Source organism: Marmota flaviventris, chromosome 17 (genome assembly GCF_047511675.1).
Source record: "Marmota flaviventris isolate mMarFla1 chromosome 17, mMarFla1.hap1, whole genome shotgun sequence".
NCBI lineage: Eukaryota > Metazoa > Chordata > Mammalia > Rodentia > Sciuridae > Marmota > Marmota flaviventris.
The window spans coordinates 77,929,318-77,944,795 of NC_092514.1; the positions used below are offsets into that span (position 1 = coordinate 77,929,318).

The 15,478-nt window shown below is 51.0% G+C and overlaps 1 protein-coding gene across 1 annotated transcript; it reads left to right on the top strand.

Moving 5' to 3' along the window:
- Window positions 1-1,282: 1,282 nt before the first annotated feature.
- On the top strand, window positions 1,283-11,598 carry Fn3krp (fructosamine 3 kinase related protein). Its single transcript, XM_027922196.2, has 6 exons — window positions 1,283-1,468; window positions 6,630-6,781; window positions 7,350-7,441; window positions 8,426-8,508; window positions 10,139-10,261; window positions 10,516-11,598. Exons 1-6 carry the CDS (start codon window positions 1,328-1,330, stop codon window positions 10,852-10,854), a joined length of 930 nt encoding a protein of 309 aa, XP_027777997.1. The 5' UTR covers window positions 1,283-1,327; the 3' UTR covers window positions 10,855-11,598.
- Window positions 11,599-15,478: the final 3,880 nt, after the last annotated feature.

The following is a 15,478-nucleotide window of genomic DNA, read 5'->3' on the forward strand; positions in this document are numbered from 1 at the left end:
TTATTTTTATTTTTTGTGGTACTAGGGACTGCTCTACCACTACTGTTCCACAGGGGTGTTCTACCACTCAGCTATGGCCCCAGATCTTTTTACTGAGACCAGGACTCACTAAAGGGCTGAGGCTGGACTTGAACTTGCTTACTATCCTCCTGCTTCAGATCCCTGAGTCTGGGATTACAGGTGTGCACCACCAAACTCAACCCCAGGTTGTTAGTTTTGTGTCAACTTGAATGGGTAATGGTGCTCAGTTATTTGGTCAAATATCATACTGTGTATTTCTGTGAAGTTGTCTTTTTGTCTTGAAATTAACATTTAAATCAACGGATAGAAGTAAAGTAGATTGCCCTCTGTCTTATGGGTGGGCCTCACCTAATCATTTGAAGGCCTTAACAGAACTCAACTTCCTGAGAAGCAAAGAATTCTGCCAGCAGATAACCTTTGGACTCCGACTACAACTCTTCCTTGGGTTTCCAAGGAAGCCACCACTGCAGATGCACTTCTACAGCTCCTCAAATTTCCTATACACATGGCTTGTTGTTTTGGTGTCTCTGCAGAATCCTGACCATTACAAGGAACAAGAGACTATCCTGCCCTCAAGGAACTGAGGCCTGGACACACATGCTAATCAGACAATCTCGGGCCAAACAAAAAACACAACCTGCAAATTTACGAAAACCTCTCAGGACGTTTCAGATATTTCCCTTGGTGGAGGCCACTTTGTCACCCATCTGGAATTGCTAGTGCAGGGGCCAACAGGGTGGGGCAGCATCACTGAGCAGAAGAAGGCAGGTCCAGCCAGTGGCAGGGTCAAGGCTAGGTCAAGGCAAGGGCAAAGTCAAGAGCAGGTGGAGGTGGGGCCGCGCAGCACTCAAGGAGGGAGAGGCACAACCCAGACCCCGGTCCTTTGAGAGCCCGGCCTTCCTAGCACAATTCGGCAGCTGCAGTCGTGCCTGTGGGACCGAGGCGGCTCCCTTTCCACCCTCTCTGACCATCCTATTCCGGCGCCAGTTCGGACCGCGCCGAGGGGAGTAGCAGGCCCAGCGCCGAGGGCGCCGAGCGCGGCGGGGGGTGCGTCCAGGTGCGTAGCGGGCCGCGCTGGGCCGACCGCCCTCCCGGCCCCGCCCCCGTGCTCTCACCCAATCCCCGTGCGCCCACCTGCTCCCGGCCCCGCCCCGGCCCGGCCCTCGCCCGGCCCTCGCCGGGTTCTGCGCGGTGCCGTCCCGCCCCCTGCCCTCTGCCACCCAATCCCCGCGAGGGCCGGGTGGGCTCCGCGCAGCCGCCGTGCGCGCGTGGCAGTCGGGCGAGAGCGGGACGGCGCGGGCGGGACATGGAGGAGCTGCTGCAGCGGGAGCTGGGCTGCCGCTCGGTCCAGGCCTCGGGTCACTCCGGAGGCGGGTGCATCAGCCAGGGCCAGAGTTACGACACGGACATTGGACGGGTGTTTGTGAAAGTGAACCCCAAGTCCGAGGTAGGGCGCCCCTGCGGGCGGGCCGGCGCGGGATCGCAGAGCGGGGCCGGGTCGCTCGGGGAGCTGGGGCGGGGACCGGGTGATGGCGGCCCGGGCGGTTTCCCCGCCGTGGTGTGTCCCTTCAGGAGACGCGGTGTGCCCGCGGGTTCTGGAGGAGCTGGCAGGGAGGGGCGGCCCTGGGTGGTCGCGAGCGCGACTCCGCCCTCCTACAGGTGGACGTCCGGCCTTAAGCTGCCGCCGAGTCGCCCAGTCCTTTAGGGAGTGAGCAGGACCGGGCCTGGCCTTTTCAAGTGGGACGAAGGTGTAACCCTTCTAAGCCCCGCAGACCACACATCCTCTCTGTGCTTCTCGGCTGTCTCCTAGAATTCATTCTGAGCTGGGCCTGGTGGCGCCAGCCCGTAACCCCAGAGACTCCGGAAGCTGAGACCGAAGAACTGCAAGTTCGAGGCCAGCCTCAACAACTTAGGGAGGCCCTAAGCAACTTAGTGAGACCTTTCTCAAAATAAAAAAGGGCTGGGGGTGTGGCTCAGTGGTTAAGCATCCTTGGGTTCAATCCCTGGTACCAAAAGAAAATAAAAGAATTTATTCTGGAAGTTATTTCCATTTTCTTCTCAGAAAGGAGGTCTCCTTTCCAGGATGCAAGATCATCTCAACTCTGAAATCTTCCTGTTCTCACACCCCAGCCTCCAGACCAGCCTGCCCTCCAGTCTCACATAGTCTTACATAGGTCTGTCCCAAGCTTGGGTGCTCATGCAGCAGTGTCCTGCCCCCTCATGTTTTGCAGCAGGTGTCTCTGTTCGGTTTTCTGTGGTATCCATCCTTTCACGTCTCCATTCCCCCCTCTCCTGGCATTTGCAGTCAGAACTGATTACAAGGCAAGTGAATGTTTTCCGTTGATTAAAATGGAAACACTTAGTGCTTTTATTTCATCTAATTAATTTATTTATTTAGTGGTGCTGGGGATTGAACCCAGGGCCTTGGGCATGTTCTTTACCACTCACTGAGCCTCGCCCCCAGCCCCGGAGATGCTTTTTGAACACTGTTCTGTGGCTGCTTGTTTAGGTTCCTTACTTGCTACATCAGTGAAGTCCATTTTCTTTTTGCTGATCTTCCTTCTAGATTTTTGGTAGATAGTTCTAATATGTGATTTTCTAGCTTGCACTGGAGCATACAGTGTGTGTAATGCAAATATACTGCTCATTGAATGACATTTGCTGTGGTGTTGGAAACGTGACTTCCTTATGCTTTCCCTTCCACGAAGTAAGACAGTCTTCCAGACTACCTCCTGCTCTTCTGTTTTCTTTCTGGCCCCCTGTTGGAGTTAATTTGGTCACAGTTGTTTTTCCTTTTGATTGTTCTTATCTGCCCCTTGCACACCTGTATAATAGGTTTTCTGTCATACTCCTCCCTGGGATCTTTTCTAGATCCACTTAAAACAATCTCACATGGATCATTTCCATCCTAGTTCCCTAGATCAGGATGCCTGATTTTTACCTTTGATCTGCTCATGAGTAGCAGTTTTCTTTAGTTGGGAACTTTAGGCATGTAGCAGACAGTGTTTCTGTGAAGGAGCTGGGTTTCTAGGCCCTCTTTCATCAGTCCCTGCATCTTTTTTTTTTTTTAATCCATGGACACTTAATTACTGAGCCCCATCCCCAGTCCCTTTCTTTTTTTTTTAGAGAGAGAATTTTAATATTTATTTTTTAGTTATCGGCGGATACAACATCTTTGTTTTGTATGTGGTGCTGAGGATCGAACCCGGGCTGCACGCATGCCAGGCAAGCACGCTACCGCTTGAGCCACATCCCCAGCCCCCCCAGTCCCTTTCTTAAACAAAACAAAACAAAAAAAGTATTTTATGTAGAGACAGGGTCTCACTGAGTTGCTAAGTGCCTCACTAAGTTGCTGAGGTTGGCTTTGAACTTGCAATCCTCCTGTTTTAGCCTCCCGAGTGGCTGGGATTATAGGCACACCACCACTCCCGGCTCTCCCTGAATCTTTTGAAATCTATCTATTGCTTAGTCTCCATAACCAGTATCACTGGGCAGCCATCACACTGGAGAATCTGTCAGACACTCCTTTTTTTTTCTTAATATTTACTTTTTAGTTGTAGTTGGACACAGTACCTTTATTTTATTTATTTATTTTTATGTGGTGCTGAGGAATGAACCCAGGGCCTTGTACATGTGAGACAAGTGCTCTACCACTGAGCTACAACCCCAGCCTCTCAGTTTCCTGCTCAGGAGTTGATAAGCCACCTGAGAAAATGAAATATTTAGTAAAGAAATACGAGGCAGAGCCAGAATTAGGTTCAAAGAGGAGTGTCTGAGAGACTGGGGCTGTGGCTCAGTGGTAGAGCGCTTGCCTCACAGGTACAAGGCCAGTTTACATTGGAGCTGGAACAGAACTGCTAGAAAATGGCTCCTGGCTTTTATTTATGGGAGAGTATATCAAAGGCAGAGAAAAAGTTTCATCAGGAGGAGGCTTGCTTCTTGGTGTGGCAGGGGACTTGCAGCAAACAGGTTGATTGGCATCTTCTCAAGCCACACCCCACTCTGAGTGGCTGGCTATATGGCTCCAGCAGGTCACCCCATCTCTGGTGCTATGCGGAACCGGTGGCAGAGTTAGATAGGATGTCACATGTCCTGGGTGATCTCAAACTAGCAGGAGTGCCACTGTGAGTTCTCAGCAGACTTTCCTACCCAATGGTTTCCATGCTGATTGGGTTCACGCACATTTCACAGATGGCTCCTGGCATCAACCAATATCTAGTAAGTGTAGACAGGGCCTGGTTGTTCCCCTTTATCTCCTAAAGAGAATGTTGTAAAAGTTCCATCTAGGATACAGCTCTTCCTGCTCAGTGACTTTGGCTCTCTAAGGTGATGAAGTATTGAGAATGGACTATGTCAGTGTTAGCTGCTAACTCAGTTAATTATGGCAGCAAGCCTGTGCAGTTTAGTATTAACCCCACTTTTCAGATAAGGAAACTGGGCCATAGAAAGCTTAAATAACTTGCCCAAGGTCACAGAGTTAGCAACTATGGGAATAAGTAGACTATGGCAGCACTGTTCCTAATAGCCCTGGTATGGAAGCTTGGTTGTCCATTACCAGTAGAATGGGTGACTACAAGTTGGAGTAGTCACAGCAGTGGAGCCCTGTACGCAGTAAGCATGAGCTCCGACTGATGTTGCACCCACACAGGGGTGCAGTGTGGAGTAAAGGGGCCAGATCCCAGAGACCATGTGACTATAAGATGACCAAGCAGGCAAAATAAGTCTTGGTGCAGGTTCAGGCAGAGGCTGCTTCTGGTGGGTGGGTGGGTAGCACTGGATGGTGGGAGAGGGGTTTCTGGATCATGGAGGTATCTGGACTCTTGTTTTGGGCGGTGGTTTTGTTGTGGGAAGTGATTGAGTTGGGCACTGATGAACCACACACCTTCCTGTATATATTTCTTTTTCTTTTTTTTTCTAGAGAGAGAGAGAGAGAGAGAGAATTTTTTTTTTTTTTTTTTTTTTTTTAGTTTTCGGTGAACATAACATCTTTGTATGTGGTGCTGAGGATTGAACCCGGGCCGCACGTATGCCAGGCGAGCGCACTACCGCTTGAGCCACATCCCCAGCCCCCCTGTATATATTTCAGTGACAATTTTCCTTAAAGGGCTGGGTAGGTGGGTACAGGGGCCATGCCTGTAATCCATCAGTTTGAGGCAGGAGGGTCGCAAGTTTGAAGCTAGCCTCAGCAACTTAGTGAGACACTTTCTCAAAATTCAAATAAAGAGAGTGTTTTACAAGGGAGGAATTTGGGGTGGGGTTTTAACTTAGTGGTAGAGTGCTTGCCTTGCACGTGTGAGGCCCTCAGCACCACATAAAAATAAAGAAATAAAAATAATGTGTCCATCTACAACTAAAAAAATATTTTATAAAAACCAAAGAAGAATCACCTAGAATGGGAAGTTAGGGAACATTTCTTTGGCCCACTGAAACAAATGTCAAGTTGGAATCTGAAGGTGACTAGGAAGAAACTGATATGGCAAAAGAGGTGGGGATAGTGTGCTACACGAGGTGGCATTACTGTGGGGCTTTCAGGCTGCAGAAGTCAAGGAACTGAAAGAATCCCAGAGTTTCAAGGGGTATGTGTGGGTACACATGCCCCAGAAAAAGGTGGAAAGTGGGCAGGAAGCCAGAGGGTTGCAGGCTTGTGTTATCCAGGGTCCGATTTGCCTTAAAGAGGAATCATGCTGTGTTGTGAGCGGGGAGACCCAGTAGAGGGTGGTCCTTGTAGTCCCGAGACTGAGGTGGGAGTGGCGGAGATGAGCCGTTTGCAGTGCCTGGTAGCAGGTGGCATAGAACTTGGTGGTCCACTTAATGAAAGCGGCCCCAGGTTCCTGGCCACCTGCTTCCTCCCTGTGGAACAGGACTGTGGCTGAGATGCTATTTGAGGGTAATGAAAGAACCCATGTATGCGGGGACACGTGTCTAAATCAGGGTAATGCCAAGTGAATTTGGGCTGACTGAATAAAGACACAGACACAGAAAGCACTTTTTTCTTTGGGTTCAGTGACGACTCCTCAGCCACAGCTCCCACGGGGAGACAAGGCAGGCAAGAAGGAAGAGGGGGCACCTGGGTTTTATTAACTGGAGCTAATCCATGGACCATTCTATCCAAGAAAGGGCAAAAGGGTAGGATCACAACAAACAGGTGGGCGGCATTCAACACCATCTTGTGACGCCCACTCCCAGAGCTGCACCTTTCTTATCCAGTTGCATTGCAGGGTGCAGTACCAGTCCAGTACCTCTTTACTCAGGACTTACAGGTGTGTGCACAGCTCCTGTCAGGATGGCCTCCGCCACAGGTACACAGTCCAGCTCTGTGACCAGTGCTCAGGGAAAGGAGCGGCCTTCCACTCTCCTCTTCTAGTCCTTTTGGTTTCAGTCACAGAATAAATCTGTGGTCCGATTCTGGAAAGTTCAAGCCCTTTCTTTCCTGTACAACTTGAGCATTCGTACCACTGTTGACACGTGCTTTGGAGAAGCCTTCCATGTGTGTAGTCCTTGGTCCAGCACTGGGAATGCCAGAAGAAAACCTGTCTACCTGGAACCTTTCCAGGGTAACCTCTGCCTCTTTTCTCTCCTCTTCCCGGCCTCCATTGTCTTTCTGACAGGCCAAAAGAATGTTTGAAGGTGAGATGTCAAGTTTAAGTGCCATTCTGAAAACGGACACCGTGAAAGTGCCCAAGCCCATCAAGGTGCTCGGTGCCCCTGGAGGTGGGAGCATGCTGGTGATGGAGCATCTGGACATGCGGTATTTAAGCAGGTCTGTCTGGACACCATCCCTTCTCCTTAAAAGTAGAGGCTTGAGTTGAGTCCCAGAGACTCAGGAGGCTGAGGCAAGTTTGAGGTCAGCCTTAGCAAGTCCCTAAGCAAATCAGTAAGACCCTGTGCCTAAATAAATGATAGAAAGAGCTAGGGATATAGTTAGTGGTAGAGTGCCCCTGGGTTCAATCCCCAGTGCCGTTGCCAAAAGAAGGAAAGGAAAGGCTCTGTGGATCTTTAATCCTCTAGTTTCTACTTGGGGACACTGTTTGAGGAATGTGACTAAGAATCCAGGACTCCACCACATGACGGTCCTGCAGTATGAGTGGTAGTACTCTTTGAAAGTCAAAGGCCAAGGAGAGGACTCTCCAAGTGAGGAGCTGGCAGTGGACCCAGTGCCATATCAGATGAGGCTGGGGGAGTCCATCAGGTGCAGCCCGTCATCTCCCTTGGTTTTGACAGAAATGGGCTTTCTGTCCTCAAATGTTTGACCTACTTTATGTGTCCTAGGCCTTTCAGACAGGCATGTCTCCTGTTTGTCATCTGTTTTCCGTCTTTTGGTTTCACAGTCAGGCTGCAAAGCTTGGAGCCCAGCTCGCAGATTTACACCTTGATAACAAGAAACTTGGGGAGACGTTCCAGAAGGAGGCTGGCACAGTGGGTAAGGCTGAGGGGCCCTGAGGAACCCTGCCCAGAGGAGCACATTCAGCCCATACAGGCTTGGGGACGGGCTGTGCTATAGCGTGAGCTGATGCCACAGCCCTGAGGCTACATGAGTGCAGTGTGTGAGCACTGGGAGGGTACTTAGTGTGCTATGTCATGTGGTCACCGAAGACAGCAAGTGCTGGCTGGACTTCACCTCCCACTCCCCCGCAGACAGACTTGCAGTCTCTCTGCCTTTCTGCGAGTGAGTCCTTCGGGCACAGTGTCTTTTCTCACAAGTGCAGTCACTCCTGAGTGTCAGAGTGAGAACACTTCCATTTGCCCTGTCCAGAGCTTGGTGCCCTGTTAGCACTGAGGGGATTTTTCCAACTTCTGCCTGTTGGTAATCCACGATTAGCCGTGTTGACTCTGTTAGACATTAGCTGACAATAAGAAAGCAGGTAACCCGCAACACGCTGTATGAGCATCCCCGACAGGTCCCCCCGCCCGCCCCCGCCCCCCAGCATCCACTGGGGAGCCCTGTGAGACTGCGTTTCCTGTTTCCCTCAAGTACAGAGTTCAGTCCATTGGGATCTTCTTTGAATTTAGGGAGCTGCACAGGGTTGAGGCCATTTTAAAGCACAGTAGTTTGTCAAAAGTGGCACTATGTTGGCCACTGAAAATATCCTTTCCTGATGGATTATGAGGTAGCTTTTTACTAAGGAGCATCACCTTTTTTTGGATTCTGTTGTCCCCCTTTCCATGTATCCTCTGGTCCAGCTTCTGGACACAGTCTGTGTCTTTGGTCATTAAATCCGTGGAAATAGTCTCTGTTCTGAGTGACCTGAGGGTTGGCAGCCGTAAGACCCCTGTTTGTTGGGTGAAGACACAAGGCGGGAAGGGCATGCTGAGGTCATTCACAGGTCAGCTCTGAGCAGAGCCTGGGGTCTCTCGGAACAAGGGAACTAACCAGTCATCTTTCTTTCTTTCCTCTTCTTGCAAGGGAAAGGAGGTGGGCAGGCGGAACGGCCCTTTGTGGGCAAGTTTGGGTTTGATGTGGTGACCTGCTGTGGATACCTTCCCCAGGTGAGCACACAGTCAGATTGGGCACAGTGGGGGAGCACCTTTGCCCTTTCTTTTCTTTCTTTTTTTTTTTTAATATTTATTTTTTAGTTTTCGGTGGACACAACATCTTTATTTTATTTGTATGTGGTGCTGAGGATCGAACCCAGCACCCCGCGCATGCCAGGCCAGTGCGCTACTGCTTGAGCCACATCCCCAGCCCCGCTTTGCCCTTTCTTATGAGGTTTTACAAGCCTCACCCCTGTTTTCTTGGCTGATTCCTAGGAAGTTGACATGGGTTCACCCACCTTACATGCTAGGTAAGCGCAGAGAAGCAGAGAAGAACCAGGAAGTTAGGATGCTGGATTTCAACTGGGTAAAAATCAGAAAAATTATAAATGTTTTATTTTAAATAAATATTCAGCCATCCATATCCACAGGTTCTGCATCCAGGTATTCAACCCACTGCAGATTGAAATGTTAAAACATATATATATCTGTCTGTACTAAATGCATACAGGTTTTTCTTGCCGTTATTCCCTAAGTAATGCAGTATGGCAACCATTTCCATAGATTCACATTGTTCAATGTGTACAAGTAGTTTGGAGATGATTTAAAGTACTTGGAGGGTATGTGCGTCAGTTATGCAAACACTGCAGCATTCTATGTAAGGATTTTGTATGGGGTTCCCGGATCCAGTTTCTGTGGATGCCAGGGACTGTACCCTTCAGTGTTGGACTAAGGTTGGTTCCCTGGGACTTTCAGCCTGGGGCGTTCTACTGATGCCCAGCAGATGTGGGTTAGAAAGGATGGCGGCTCTGCTTTCAGAGAATAGGCAGAGTGGCTCTTCGGGGTGGGGGGGGCACTGAAGAAGCTGGAAACTTCCAGGGGTTTCCTGGGGGGCTGCAGGCTTTGGAATGTCCTAGGAGGTTGTCTGGACAGCTACCTCAGAGCCTTGAGCAGTGCTTTCTGGCGCCTCAGTTTCAGGGCGTGAGTTAGCCGGCTCTGCCCCTTCCTCTCTTCCTGTGATTCTCCATGCACCCGTGCTCAGTGCTTCTGTGTGCATGTGCCTGCCGTGTGCTTGTGCGTGTGGTGCTCTGCCCTGGGTGCACGTGCCCATCTGCGTTCTCGGGTGTGGTGCTCTCTCCTCAGCATGTCCTGCTTTGTGTGGTGCTGTACTACCGTGTGTCTGTCTCTCTTCCCCTACAGGGGCAAGCACCTGTGGCCTGGACATCCTCTCTTGGGGATCCTCTTCTTGTGCAGGGCTCTACATGACTTTTCTCATTATCACTCTCTGGAGAGGGGTCATCTATGGCTTGGCAGATGGTTAGAATTAAGCAATGGGATCAGGGAAGGTCAGCTGGCTCTGGCCTCTGTGTTTAGTAAGTATAATCAAAAGAAAATGTTCCTGTGCTCTTCAGTCTTGGAAGGCTACAGAGGGGACCCTACTGCATTCCCTGCTTCCTGCTGCTCCTAGGAAAGGAACTGAGGTCTCAGCCTATCTCTGAGACCTCGTGCTGCCCAGCCACCCTTAGCTCTTCAGCTCCAGGTGGTGACCCTCTTCTCATGCCACGTGTGCAGCCTTTCCCACTTTACAGTGCTTCTGGGCATTGTCCAAAGAACTATGCTTTCTCCTTTGCTTTCACATGTGCAGGTGAATGACTGGCAGGAGGACTGGGTCATGTTCTATGCCCAGCAGCGCATTCAGCCTCAGATGGACATGGTGGAGAAGAAGTCTGGGGACCGGGAGGCACTTGAGCTCTGGTCTGCTCTGCAGGTGAGCAGGGCCCTTGCTGCACAACCAAACACATCCCATAGCAATATGTCCCACTTGGCTCCAATGTCAGAAGTGCCAAGGCAGGTGCAGCCCCCCTGAGTCTGGTTCTGGACAGGAGGCAGGTGCCTGTCAGTGTCCTGTCCGCCCCCTGAATCCAGGCACTGTTGAGTGGTGCTGCTGTTGGGGGATGTGCTACAGCCCTTAGGAAACATCTGCACCCCTCTGCATGTAGCTGAGGCTCTGTCTCCCTGCAGCTGAAGATCCCTGACCTGTTCCGCAACCTGGAGATTGTCCCTGCCTTGCTCCACGGAGACCTCTGGGGAGGGAACGTAGCAGAAGATTCCTCTGGGCCCATTATTTTCGACCCAGCTTCTTTCTATGGCCACTCTGAGTATGAGCTGGCAATAGCCGGCATGTTTGGGGGCTTCAGTGGCTCCTTTTACTCTGCCTACCACAGCAAGATTCCCAAGGTCCCTGGATTCGAGCAGCGCCTGCAGTTGTACCAACTCTTCCACTACCTGAACCACTGGAACCATTTTGGATCAGGGTACAGAGGGTCCTCCCTGAACATCATGCGGAATCTGGTCAAGTGAGCTAGCTTTCCCTCTGAGGAGCCATTTCTTTCTCCATGGCCACTTACTCATGCAACTTCCTGTTTTCCATGTGGCCTGTGTCCAAGCCTTGAATAGTATGTGATGTCAGGAAAGGGTTGCCCTCCAGCTGTACGTGGCCAGACATCATGACTGATGAGGCCACGCTAGCAACCGGAACAGGGACCTCTGAAGCTGAGGGCACTGGGCCAATGGCAGGGAACCGTGCGTGACCATGTGAGCATGCAGGGACGGAACCAGAGTGTCCCCCCATCTGCTTTCCTGTCCAGGAGCACCTCTGAGCTGGTGGTGCTTCATGATGGGTAAGACCTGAGTCCAGACACGAAGCCAGCTTCCTAGAACCTTATAGTGGCAATCAATCCCCAAATCAAGCACATTTCCTTTTCTTTATGCATTTCCTAACTGCAGGCTGAGCAGGTCTGGGAACTAGTTCTGGGAGGGCCCAAGTTGCCAGCCATAGGGTGGAACGGGTAAATTGAGGAGTCATGAATCCCTCCCTCCTGTTATCACCTATCTGTGTCATTTTCTACAGTCTTGCCAAGTTGTCATTCTTTGCTAAACTTATAAAATGAGCATTGAACTAATATTTTTCCCACTTCAGTATCATAGTGATGAAGTATTTCATGAATGTCAGTGACACTAACAAACCCTTTGCCTGAAAGTCTAAATAAACTCCAGTGGTCTCGCTGGTTCACGAGACTACATACTTGCCACTGTTGTGGATCAGCCTCTGTCCTGTGGTTTGCACTGTGTTTTGACCATAGATGGGAACACCTGTTGCTTCTTAAAAGAATCGTTTTTATTATTTATTTATTTATTTAAAAACATTTTTTATTTGTTGATGGACCTTTGTTTTATTTGCTTATTTATATGGGGTGCTGGGAATTGAACCCAGTGCCTCCCATGTAGGAGGCAAGCTCTCTACAGTTGAGCTACAACTTCAGCCCAGTTTTTATTTTTTAGTTCAAGTAAAGAACAGCACAGAGCTTGATACAGGAAGGAGCAGCCTGAGAACTGCCCATGGCACCTGACAGGTGGTGCCACCTGTCCACTGTTCTCCACCTGTGAGATCTGGAAAACAGGAGGGCGAAAGTAGTCATGTGGTTGGGTCAGGGGAGAAGCTGCTGGTGGCCACAGGAAGAGAGGACTGTGACCTTGGGGCATTCGTGGTGGTCAGTTTCTAACCTGGTGATTCCTGGATCACCATGTGCCACGACCCAGCTTGATTACTATGAGCCTGGGGAAGCTGACGACTGTGTCCAGAGACATTGGTGCCTGAGCAGGACGATACCCAGACCCCTCCCTCCAAGAGCATCCCCTTGGTGGCTGTGCAGGGGCCTCTGGGTATCCACGATGCTTGTGGCCTGGATATCATTCCTGTGTCAAACAGCGAGCCCAGCACTTCCCTAGCCATGAGCAGAAAGGACACCTGGGCCCTCCAGAGGAGATGGCCTTCGCTCCTTGGACAGTGGCAGTGCTGCCTTCAGGAGAGGCCATCAGTGGGTGTGGGGAGGACACCTTCGGGTGTGTGGTGGGCTGATAAGAGTAGAGTGGTGTTTTCGATTCTGTGATGGTGTCAGCTTTTTAAACTGCCATTTGTGGCAATTACTTCTCCTAAAACGTCTGCTTTTGTACCTAATTTTGTATTCACTATTATATGTGTAATGCACATAGTGCACACACATACCACTTTTTCTTTTCCTAAAAGGTTGCCGAAGTCATAAAGACTTTAGGTCCAGAGCTCCCGGGTCCTCCTCGAGTTGCTTCTTGAGTATTATTCCATTCCATGAAAGATGGATGCACTTCTGGGACAGGCTTCCCCAAGTGAAGTACTGCTGGGTTCTGGGCTGGGGAGAGATGGCATATGATGTCCTGTCAGCTGCCTCCTCTGGTCCTTGCAAAGCAGAGTGTCAACACTCGCAGTTTTGAGAGAGCTGGCTCTAGACACTAACACCTAGGCTCCTCGGTGAGACTGGACCTGGGAGGGGTTTATCTCTAAAGCAGCCACAAGCATCACTGGGGTAAGGTGTCCAGGGGAGGGTTGCTGCCCCAAGTGCCTGCCCTGGACCCTCAGGTCTCCTCTCTGGGTGCTGGTATTTCCTACTGAGAGTGGGAGTGTTTCATCAAGAAGCACAACCTTGCTGGGCGCGGTGGCACATGCCTATAAACCCACCGGCTCAGGAGACAGAGGCAGGAGGATCGCAAGTTCAAAGCCAGCCTCAGCAAAAAGCAAAGATGCTAAGCAACTCAGTAAGACTCTGTCTCTAAATAAAATACAAAATAGGGCTGGAGGTGTGGCTCAGTGGTTAAATGCCCCTGAGTTCGATCCCTGGTACCAAAAAAAAGAAGCCCAGCCCTGTGTGACACTGCCAGAGTACCAGACTCCACAGAGGGAAGTGAGAAGCTGAAGCTGACCTTGCACCCTGAAGCTTACTTTCATCTTTTGATGAGTTGCCCTCTGACACATTCCCTGCTCCAGCAGTGGCACCCTCCATTCCTTCCACAGGCTGTCTGGATGCCTTGGCACACGGCCTGGCCAGGCTGGCCAGGCCCCCCAGGTTGGACTCACCCAAAGAGGGCTTGACAGAGGTGGGAGGGTGAAGAGAGCAGGAGCAGTGCGGCACCCAGCTCTCGGGGCGAGCCCGGGGCCTTGTTGGCAGGAGGTGGGGGAGCAGGCCCCTAACCTCACCCTCCTTTCCATCTTCTGGGATCCCATTGGCCAGACCTACCAGCAGGCCAGCTTCTAAAACAGGTCAGCCCAGGCTACGTGGAGGCTGGTGTGGGGTAGAAGCAGATTCTGTGGAACAAATCTGTCGTGTAACACCCCTATCCTGCCACCTCCTTGGCTTGGGATCTGCCCTGCCCGCCATCTTGCTCATCTGTCCACGGGAAGCCCGCAGCCCTCCGTGCCTCCTGATCCCTGCCCCCCAGCTTACTCTGCATCATCTTTCTAAGACATGGTCTTTAAATAGCATTATAATTCACACACCACAAAGTTCTGCTGTCACTTTCCTGCCTCTGAATTTTCAGTAGGCCTTGTTGGTCCCAAAATAAAGGCCTGGGCTGGCTGTGACTGTGGCTCAGTGATAGAACACTTGCCTAGCACATGTGAGGCACTGGGTTCAAGCCTTTCAGCACCACATAAAAATAAATACAATAAAGGTATTGTGTTCATCTACAACTAAGAATAACAATAAATTAAAAAAACAAAGACCTGGGCTGGGGATGTGGCTCAAGTGGTAGCGCGCTCGTCTGGCATGCATGCGGCCCGGGTTCGATCCTCAGCACCACATACCAACAAAGATGTTGTGTCTGCCGATAACTAAAAAAAAAAATAAATATTTTTTAAAAAAAACAAAGACCTGATGCCTGTGGACCAGGCTACCATGTTCTTGCTGCAGGCCTGAGGGCCCAGATGGCTCTCTGCAGGCCCTTGGTGTGTGATTCCAGGTGTCATGACCTGTTTGAAGGGCAGGTTTCCATCCTGAAGTGACCTGACCAGGGGTGACAGCAGACTCATCCCAAACACCTACCTCAGTAACTTTGAGAGCCTACAACAGAGAAGACCCTAGGAGCCTCCAGGGAGAATGGTTCCTACCAGAGTAAGAGTCCATGTGGCTCAAGCTTTGCAGCACACAGCGCAGCCTTCTAAGCCTGAAAGGATGTGGCCTTGCCTATCTGGAACTCCATATAGCCCAACTGTCAGCCAGAGCACAGACATTTGCAAGGTGCAGGGCTCTGCCGTAGCTGTCTTCAATGCCTGGTCAGGGCGGGCTTGGACAGAGAGAACCACTGGGCAGAGTAAGATATGGGCAGCTGCCCTCCCTTAGGTGGCTGTCCCTATAACTTCCTTGGTGACCTTGCCGTGGCTTGTCCATCTTCCTTGGAGGTGATCTTGGAGACTTATAACCAGTGGGAGGAAGAGGAAACAATGGCATTGGCTTCTAAGCTGGATCAGAACAGGCCTTTGCTCCTGCTAGTTCTGGAACCATGGCTTCTTGATGCTCACAGAGTCTCAAGCCACACCAAGAGGCCACATGGACATATCCTGCTTGGCAGTGACCGCCATGCCAGGTTCCAGTTAGAGACTCCAGTGGACCCACTCCCAGTTTTGATTGGGGCAGCAGCAAGAAGGACTTCAGGGCATCCAGCCCCCACAGTGCCCCTCTGAGGCTTCCCTCAACCACTGGGACTCCAGGATGTCAGATTTCTTCATGAAAACCTCAGCTGTTGATCTGACCATATGCTTTGCCTCTAACCGGGTGGGCATCTGCTGCAGGTTCAGCTGGAGGGCAGGAGGGAACTGGGTGGCAGGGTAGGGGTGGGCTTCCTGGGAGGAATCCTGGGAATGCAGAGTCCTGGCCCCTCTGAGGACCTTCTGAGACCGCTGTTGATAGTTGGTGGGGCCTGAGCCAGAAAGATTCACTCTCAAATTCCCTCTGCCACCTTCTAGCACTGGGACCCTTGGCAAGTTGCTCAATCTCTCTGTGCCTCAGTTTCTTCGTCTGAAAGGTGGGAGCTAATGGCAGGACCCTTCACAGATCAGCTGACTGACATTTCACTTGGGCCCTAGCATGTGACGAAGGCTCAGCCAGTGTTTATTAGC

What these genes read in the sequence shown, in the direction of transcription:
- Fn3krp (XM_027922196.2), top strand. Translation starts at nt 1,328, where the DNA reads ATGGAGGAGCTGCTGCAGCGGGAGCTGGGCTGCCGCTCGGTCCAGGCC. An exon ending in GACATGCGGTATTTAAGCAG is followed by an intron (nt 6,782 to 7,349) that starts GTCTGTCTGGAC and finishes TTGGTTTCACAG; the next exon opens with TCAGGCTGCAAAGCTTGGAG. An exon ending in GCTGTGGATACCTTCCCCAG is followed by an intron (nt 8,509 to 10,138) that starts GTGAGCACACAG and finishes TCACATGTGCAG; the next exon opens with GTGAATGACTGGCAGGAGGA.